The sequence below is a fragment of the Nicotiana tabacum genome, chromosome 9, assembly GCF_000715075.1.
Source record: "Nicotiana tabacum cultivar K326 chromosome 9, ASM71507v2, whole genome shotgun sequence".
NCBI lineage: Eukaryota > Viridiplantae > Streptophyta > Magnoliopsida > Solanales > Solanaceae > Nicotiana > Nicotiana tabacum.
The window spans coordinates 17371629-17381763 of NC_134088.1; the positions used below are offsets into that span (position 1 = coordinate 17371629).

At 39.2% G+C, this 10135-nt stretch overlaps 1 protein-coding gene and 1 non-coding gene across 2 annotated transcripts; one reads left to right on the top strand and one right to left on the bottom strand.

Annotated features, from left to right (window-relative positions):
• Positions 1-3018: 3018 nt before the first annotated feature.
• On the bottom strand, positions 3019-3214 carry LOC142164533 (U2 spliceosomal RNA). The gene has a single exon (XR_012695294.1). It is a non-coding gene; the product is annotated as a U2 spliceosomal RNA (small nuclear RNA).
• Positions 3215-6002: 2788 nt separating this feature from the next.
• Positions 6003-6599, top strand: LOC142163797 (uncharacterized). Its single transcript, XM_075220938.1, has one exon. It carries the CDS (start codon positions 6003-6005, stop codon positions 6597-6599), a length of 597 nt encoding a protein of 198 aa, XP_075077039.1.
• The last annotated feature ends 3536 nt before the right edge of the window (positions 6600-10135 follow it).

Consider the following 10135-nt stretch of genomic DNA (forward strand, 5'->3'; position numbering starts at 1 on the left):
TTATAGCTTGGACCGTATTTTATTCCAAAATATTAAACTTCGACGAAACTCTTTTTTTTTTAACTCGTTTACCCTCTGACCTTCACGACACTTACTTATCACTTGTTATAAATAGTATAAATACTTATAACCTCAAAAAAAATAATCTTGTCCTTAAACTTATGTCAATTATCTTACGACAAATCTAACGTACAAAAGTACGAGATGTAACATAAGGCTTATTAACTAATAAGAGGGAGGATCCTCAGTCTAGCACGAGATAATGTGCTCAACTGGGTTGTAGTGGCACGAGTAGGTACACAAGGTATTGAGCAGTGATTTACGGCAACTCCAGACAGTTCTTGGCATGTTTGAGGACGAACGTATGTTTAAGTGAGGGAGAATGTAACGACCCGACCGGTCGTTTTAAGCTCTAGAGCATCGTTCAGCGCTTTGAGGCCTTGAGTAGCTTCATTTCATGTATTATGACTTGTACGTGTGGTCGGAGTTGAATTTCAGGAAGTTCAGAGTGGTTCGGAAAGAAAATTCTAGATTCGGAAGCTTTAAGTTTGAAGTGTTGACCAAGGTTTGACTATTAAGTAAATAACCTTGGAACCGGGATTTGAAGGTTCCAATAGGTTCGTATGATAATTTCGGACTTGGGCATATGTTAGGGTTGGGTTTCGGGTGGTCTAGGAGCATTTCAGCGTCTATTATGGAAGGTTGGCATTTTAGAAGTTTAAGAATTTCTTAAGTTTGATTTGAAATGAATTTTGGTGTTATCAATGTTCATTTGGAGTTTCGAGCCTTGGAATAGGTTCGTATCGTTATTTATGGATTGCACACAAAATTTGGCATCATTCCGGGATGTTTAAGCATAATTCGGACGCGTTCGGCGAAGTTAGAATATTTGAAAGTTTAAAGAAAGGTTTCGATCGTTGATTCGTAGTTTTGATTTTTTTTTTTGGCATGATTTGAGGCTTCGATTGAGTCGGTATTGTGTTTTGGATTGTGTTGGTACGTTTGGATGGGGTCCCAGGGGCCTCGGGTTAGAAACGGATTGAAACTTGGAATTGAGGACCACTTGTAGCTTGTGAAGTCTGGTCTCATCGCACCTGCGGAAAGAGTGGCCACAGGTGCAGTCATGCAGGTGAGTAAGGGCTATCGCAGGTACGATTTTGGTAGAAGAGACGTGGGAGCGCAGGTGCGAGGAGCGCAGAAGTGGAAGGAGCTGGGCGAGACTGAAGTCGCATAAGCAGAAGGGCTCTGCATGTGCGAGTGCGCATGAGCGAAGGTTGGACCGTAGAAGCGGTCGCGCAGGGGCGGACTTTGGTTGTGAGAAGCGGATTTCCCTGGGCTTAGAGAGAACCGTACCTGTGATGGATTTGTCCGCAGGTGCGGCTAGTGGTCCGCTGGCTTGAGGTGTTAGAATGACGTTGGAGCCGGTTGTAGAACTTCGGAGCGAGGTAAGTCTCATGTCTAACCTTGTGAGGGGAAACTACCCCTTCCCCCTATATGTGATATAATTATTATGTATTAGTAATTTTAGGTTCTACGTACGCACGAAGTGACGAGAGTCCCTACGTAGCTAAAATCATATTTATGTCCGGGTAGACTTAGGACTTTATCAAACAATAATTGTATTATTTGAATCCAACTTGCTAGTTTAATTACCTGAATTTATAATTGAAATTTGATTAGTGTATGTATATATATATATATATAGGGACTCTGCAGAGGGTCGAGCGGCACGAACCATAGATGCATCTATTATACTGCTGAGGCGTTCGGCCCGTTCCACAAGAAATAAAAGAATTTATCGAATTACGAGACACGTGTTTATAACATAGTACATGAGCACAAAGTGAATATAACCTTTACCGTTTCTCAAATAACTTGTCGACAATTCAAGGTGATAAGGCTCGGCATAACACGTGTTTATATATATGTTAGGCCTAGCCTTATCACCTTGAATTGTCGACAAGTTATTTGAGAAACGGTAAAGGTTATATTCACTTTGTGCTCATGTATTATGTTATAAACACGTGTCTCGTAATTTGATAATTTCTTTTATTTCTTGTGGAACGGGCCGAACGCCTCAGCAGTATAATAGATGCATCTATGGTTCGTGCCGCTCGACCCTCGACAGTGTACATATTATTCTAGATCGGGCCGAAAGACGTCGGCATAATCGTGCGTTATATCGCTGGCATTCGAATATTCACGAGATTTTCCTTCTACTGATGCCTAGTATTTTATATAGTATTCCTCATCCATTTGATATTGGCACTTAATACATCTGAGTTGTTCAGGTAGAATACATGACTGAGAAATTCATACCTTTAAAAGAAATTTTTGGAAGATTAGATAATTTACAGATTTACCCCATTATTGCTGCGTGCTTCATATCTGCTTATGATTTACTATATTGCTTTATTGGACCTCTAGTAAGTGTCAATGTCGACCCCTCATCACTACTTCTCTGGGGTTAGGCTAGATACTTACTGGGTACGCGTTGATTTACGTACTCATACTGCACTTCTGTACTAAATGTGCAGGATCCGACATGTTCATCTGGTGGTCTTCTAGGCGCGTAGGCGCAGCTGTTGAGGAGACTTTATGGTGAGCTGCATTCCAGGCTACGCATCGCAGCCCACAGTGTTTCCATCGTACTATTTACTTTATCGTGTCTTATTTACACTCCGGACAGATGTTGTATTATTATTGTATTTCTTAGTAAATGCTCATGCACTTGTGACACCGGGTTTTGGGATATGCTAGTTGTTGCTTACGGATTTATTTATCATTATCGCCTTTCATTTATTTTATAAACTACTACTTATGTACGTTCCTGGGGATTTAAAAGTGTAAATTTTTATCCTTAATAAAATTTATGATTTCGAAAGTAATAAAATGAGCAATTAATGTGATAGTTCACTGTTGGCTTGCCTAACGGCGACATTGGGCGCCATCACAGCCTATAGTGAGTTTTGGATCGTGACAGCTTGACTAACTAAAAAAAAATTAGAACTAAAATTGGTGGGGTGTGCCGGGCCAGGGATGTAGTGCAATGCTAAGGCGACACACGAAGATCTCACTAGCAAGCTATTGTGATAGACCTTCCCTCTTAAATATTGAGTTAATATCGTGTGAGTTGATAATTCACATATCACATATTAAACCGATAAGAACATATACTACACTTGATATTAGCCAAAAAAACCTAGAAAGGTATGTTTTTCCATGTTTTGCTTGAGCTCTTTTAAATCCCATTTCTTATATAGGAGCTCTCCTCCAGTCAATGTGGGATAAGATCTTTTATAATAGTAACTATAGTATACTGCATTTATACCAAATTCATCCCCTAGAAATTAGACATATTTAGGAAGACTTAAAACTAAATCTCAAGTTCTTGTTTAAGATACTGCAGTAGCAGTTTATGTATTTTTTGCATATATATGATGATTCACCAATTTCTGATTTGTTTTAAGTATAACGCATTTTGTAGACGTAATTAGTCGTCTATCTTGATCAAAGATTAAAGAAAGAGTAACAAGGAAAAGGTGCCTAACTGAAAAAAGCTTTAAAGATACGAGTCATCTCTTGCTTTAGAATTTCGATACTAGTGGGCCTAAAACAGTAGATTCGTACGGGGTAAAATCGGTTCATATTAAATGCTCGAATGACAAAGTGATACGTGAAATCGGGGCAGACGAAAGATAAAGCGAGTGAAAACTGACACCGAGGACAACAATTTCGATTGGCATTGGGTAAATCACGAAGGGAACATTGTCAGCGAGAGCTAACAAATACTTGTCGCTAGATGATATTCAATGAAGAATATTCCTCAATATTAAATACGCAGCCGTAAAAGAGAATTTATGCATTCATGACCTGCTGTACATATTCATCAATGCCTCCCATTATTATCATTTAAGAGGGGCTTAATCCAAGAACCTTGTTCCCAAGTTATAGCTATAAATAGTGGCTTCAACAACCATTGTAACACACGAAAATCTCTAACAAACTTATACTACACACTATTTCAAGCTAAATAATACCTTTATTTTTTGTGTAACATTATTCCTATTGCTGCCTTCGGAAGTCTTGCTCCCAGAACCAAGATATCTGTTGTTTTATATCGATTCCAACGCTAAGTTTCATATTTTATTTAATTCATTTATTATTTTTGGGATCAAACCAATTTGCTTGTCTACGAACCACGCCATAAATTCAACTATACCATTTTACGGATAAATAGTTTGGCGGTCACCGCGGGGCTTAGACAACTGTGTAATTGAGTTGATCTTTATATCTATCACTAACCTGTTTGATTCTTTGTTTCTTAGCAAAAATCATAAAACAGAAAGGGCATCTAATGATGTCAACATTGAACATAATGTGGAGGCACAAGAAAATCTGCCTCAACACGAGGATTCGATCAGTGACACCCGCAACGAGGAGGATGTAGCGACGCCGGTTCATGGAGGGCAATATCCCCCACATGTACGTGAGGCGACTCCTCATAATGCTTGAGACGAGCACGTTGCAAAAACGGTGAGGATCTTGAGAGAATAGCAAAAGCCATTATGGGTCGTCTCTCACGACAAGACCAGGCCATGACATAACTAAAGGAGGCGCTGTCAGGAGCTTCCAACAACGCGAATGGAAGAGGCCATATTCCTTCTGGCGCCCCCACAAATCAAACGGCACAAAGGGTTGATAACAACACCCCGAAGGGTGAGGTCGGCTTCAATGGGGCCGGGGGGATATGCTTCAAAATCGAGCTCTTGCAGTTCATGAGGGAAATGACCGAACGGATGGACTATAACGCGAGCGCATCACCAGATTGATTCCGAAGCGGTTCAAAATGTCAGACGTACCGAAATATGATGGGACTTCGGACCCTTAGGAGCACATCGCCACCTATACAACGGAAGGTGAAAGGAAACGACTTACTGAAGAAGTTCAGAGAGACCCTCACGAAGGGAGCTTAACATGCTACTCCCTCTTACCCGAATACTCAATAGATTCCTTTTAGATGCTCACAGAATCTTTAATTAAGGCCCATGCCAGTGCTAGGAAAGTCCATGATCGGAAGGCAGACATATTCAGAATTTTACAATGAGAGTCTGAGTTGCTACGTGAATTCTTGATCAGGTTTCATAAAGAAAGAATGTTGTTATCGTTCGTGCCAGATGAATGAGCAGCTGAGGCATTTACTAAAAGGTTGAACCTGAGAAGCTCCGACACCTCCCGAAAACTGAACGAAAGCCTTCTCGAGTTCCAGGAAACTACATGGGCGAATGTCCATAACCGTTACGAATCAAAGATAAGAATAGAAGATGATCAGCTTTGGTTCTCGACAATAACTAAGGGTCGAGAAGGAAAGAAGAAGCATATAACTAGTATTAAAACCTTGTAATAGAATATGCTTGTTCGCCCCAAGCTCATCCTAGAGAACAGAAAATAACATCTCTGTATGATAAGTTTGAGAAAACAGGGATAAATCGAATGATGATTTTGATGCAGATCGACGATCTTCTAGGGGCCGATTTTTGCCCTACGAAAAGGCCAAAGGACGCGATAACAGAGGGTTCTGGTCAGCGGATAGGGTTGTTCCCGATAGGAAAACTGACTGTGACCGAAATAACAGGTCATTGCAAGATAAAAGAGGTATCGGGTTCCCGGAATTTCACTTATCCCAAGTTGTCGAAGTATAATTTCTATGTCAGCATAGTGGGGCTGGTATCAACAATGAGAAACATCAAGGAAGCACGGTTTTCGAGGCTAATGAGGTCCGATTCTAGCTAGAGGGATCCTAATTTATGGTGAGAATATCATGGGACTAATGGCCACCGGACTAGGAACTGCCAACATCTGCGCGAGGAAGTAGCAACGCTGTTGAAAAATGGCAATCTCAGAGAATTCTTAAGCGACCGAGCTAAGAACAATTATAGTCATGGCTGGAATGATGCAGAGCCCTCGAAGGCGGCGAAGACCCTCCTCGACTAACCATCGACATGATTTTTGGGGGGAATGAGATCAACGGTATAACCTGTTCGGCAGCAAAAAAGACAAAGGTATCAGTGACTCATAGTAAGAAACTTCGGGAAGTCGTCGAGGACGACATCACCTTCAGGGAAGTGGACACCGATGGACTTCTACTGCCATACAACAATGCCCTGGTCATTTCTCTTAGCGTTTTAGATTTCAAGATTAAATGTGTTTTGGTTGACCCAGGAAGTTCAGCCAATATCATTCAATGGAGAGTGCTTGAACAAGCCAAACTAAATGGAAGCATCATTTTGGCAACAAAACTCCTCGCTGGGTTCAACTTAGGAAGTGTGACAACCCGATGGGAGAACTTGCTGCCCACGAATGCCGAAGGGGTCCTGAAAACTACCTTATTTGAAGTAGTAGAAGGCGACATAGGCTACAACATAATTTTTGGCAGACCATGGCTGCACGATATAAAGGATGTACCGTCAATATATCACCAACTTCTGAATTCCCCAACTCCAGAGGGAGTCAAACAGATAAGAGGAGATCAACCAGTGGCAAGGGAGATGAACACATTCTCGATTTCCAACAGTAAAGGGAAGGAACATGCAGCATAGCAATTATAGGAACCGACGCTTGCTCCTGAACTAAACGAAGATGACGAAGGATATGAGCCTTCAAAATCCCATCAGGTACCAAGATATTTTTAGGTACTGGAAAAAACGGACGCAACCAAGTCCACGGCGGAAGAACTTGAATAAGCGGCGTTGTTTGAGAAGTTTCTAAAAAGGAAGTTTCACTTGGGGACAGGAATAAAACCCGAGCTCAGGTCAGAATTTATTGAATTTCTTAAAACTAATGCTGATTGTTTTGCCTGGTCGCACACGGATATTACAAGTATCCCGCTAGAGGTTTTCGTGCACATGCTAAGCCTAGACCCAATTCTTGGAGGAATTAGTGTAAAAATCCATAATCTGCAAAAGGTGATACGTGTTTTTTTAAGAAGATCAAATAGAGATGAAAGCAGAAAGGAGTTGAATGCAAAGAAGTTGAAAGAGTTTATGAAACTGGTAGAAGTGGAAGAAGGAAAATGAGGCGTATAAGGAATATGAGGCTAAAATCGTGGCCATGATTACCTCGAGAACCGACAAAAATATTGCTAAATCGTGGAGTAACACATGTTCGATGTATTAAATGCGAAGAGACGTGTGTCTTATCAAGCGTCAGAAATCTTTCAGAAAGATTCAGAAAATTTACCGCCAAGAAAGGAATCTTTACCAACTTCCCGGTGACACCAAGATGTGCCACCGGAAAGTTGTGGAACTATATGTATAGGGTAAAATTAGTTCATATTAAATGCTCGAATGACAAAGTGACACGTGGAACCAGGGGGCAGACGGAAGATGAAGCGAGTGGAAATCAAGACCGAGGACAATAGCTTCGGTTGGCACTGGGTAAATCCCTAAGAGAACATTGTCAATGAGAGCAAACAACTACTTGTCACCACATGCCATTCAATGAAGAATATTCCTCAGTATTAAATACGCAGCCGTTACAGATAATTTTGGCATTCATCACCTGCCATTACATATTCATTAGTGGCCCTCATTATTGTCACTTAATAGGGGCTTGATCCTATGACCTTGTTCCCTAGGTATAACTATAAATAGTGGATTCAATAACAATTGTAACACACGAAAATCTCGGAAAAAGTTATGCTACACACATTTCCAAGCTAAATAATACTTTATTTTCTGTCTAACGTTATTCCTATTGCTGCCTTTTAAAGCATTGCTCCCGAAACCAAGTTATCTTCTATTTTATCTCGATTACAATGCTAAGTTTCACATTTTATTTAATTTATTTATTATTTTTGGGATCAAATCAATTCGTTTTTCTATATATCACGCTATAAATTCAACTGCACCGTTTTACAAGTAAATAAAATTGTTTATTGGCAAGTCTATTGTTCAACGATTTAACTAAGGGAAACTACCATCTATGTATATTTATAAGTAGCTTATTACAAAAATTGACCAATTTATTAAATATTATTAATATTAGCCAAATGTTATCAATATTTGCCAATTAGCTATTTGTAGCTAAAAAATTATCAACTTGTTGCGTTTTTATTTAGTGGTGCTATTAGAATAGATTGGGTACATCTTAACAAGTTTGAATCTCAGTTTTGGGATGATTTGGCGGGGTTTTGAGGTGATTAGAATTGAAAATTCGAATTAGAAAATGAAAAATGAAAAAATTGATGTGTATCATTTGTATATCACATATGTATCATATTTGTATCAAATGTATATCACATGTATATACATGTATACCTGTGTGTGTGATACATACATGATACATGTGTCGTAGAAGAATTTATTGAACTTGATTTTAACTACGAATTTTGATACCAAATCAGAACAAATCATCTCCTATCTTCCACAAAAATTATATATTGTCCCGTCTATATATTTTTAATGAATTTCAATTATACCTATTGAAAAAGTTCTTTTTTTGCTTAGATTTTTGGAATCTTTTATATATATATATATATATATATATATATATATATATATATTTCATCACCTTATTTGAAATAACTGAATATAAAGATGAAACTCAAACCTCAACATCTGAAATAAATAAAAACTGCGATTTAAAATAGTTACAACTCCCAAAACCCGGAAGAAATAAGACACAAGCTCTAAAAAAAATGCTAAATATCTCTGTACACCAGAGTCTAAAGAGAATAAGGAAGACAACATAATAAGGATAAAGGGGGACTCTGAAGTCTGCGGACACTTGTAGATATACCTTGAAGTCTCCACGCACAGGCTAGCTCACTGATATCTGGTCTGGTAGGAAAAACCTTATCTGCACAAAAAGATGTGCAGAAGAGTAATATGAGTACACCACAATGGTACACAGTAAGTGCCAAGCCAAACCTCGGTAGAGTAGTGGCGAGGTCAGATCAGGTCCCTACAAGAAAAAATAGGAAAGACAAGGCAAAAGATAACAACACGAAATCAAGAAGACAATTACATCACGTAAGGAAGCACAATCTTACAAGTTAAGGAACAACAGCAATGCAGCAAATAGAGGCAAACAACAGGGGGCACTCCCGAGGTACTGCCACGTAGTCCCAAAAGTAAATATCTCATAACAACACGACAGAAATCTCGTGCAAACAATGATAACCGCACGGCGGAAACCTCGTGCCATAATAACACTCTGCACGGCAGAAATCTCGTGCCACAATAAAACTCCACACGGCAGAAACACGAAAACAATACATAACAATTGGAACAATGAAATTACAGCAAGGAATCCTACAGTTAAAGAATGAATACGAAATCACGAAAGCAGTTAATTCTTAATTCAACTAAGCATGCTACATAAATTTCAAGTAATAGATAAGACATGTAGACATGTGACATTAGGCTAAACATGATGACTACATGTGCTAGAGTAACTCAATTAAGGGAATAAAAAGGAATTATTTAGCAAAATCGGATTTTCAACATTTAGCTCGAGTACGCACTCGTCACCTCGTGTACACGGCCTTCATATATTACAAATACCGTAACAGTACCAACTCCTAAGGGTAATTTCCCCCACACAAGGTTAGACAAGTCACTTACCTCAAATCTCGTCAATTAATCAATAAGAACGCCTTTCCCTCGACCTTCCGACTCTGAACGGCCCAAATCTAGCCCAAAGCAATTACATACTATAAATATAACTATAAAAACTAATCTAAATAATGAAATTATGACTTTAACAAGGAATTAGAAATCGCCCCAAAAAGTCTACCCGGGCCAACGTCTCGGAATCAGGTAAAAGCCACAAAATTCGAATATACGTTCAATCACGAGTCCACCCAAACCAAAATTACTCAATTCCGATACCAAAACCTCGATCAAAACCTTAAATTTTGGTCTAAGAACTTTACACCTTTTCCCCCCAATTTCTGATCCCAAATCCTGAATTAAATGATCAAATTAATGATAGATTAGTGGAATATAAAAAAAGAAATGAGTCAAGAATCCTTACCCAATTGTTTTCTCTGAAAAATCCCTCAAACTTTTGCCTCAATCCGAGCTCTCTAGGTCCAAAAATGGATAATGAAATCAAACCATCGGACTTAGGC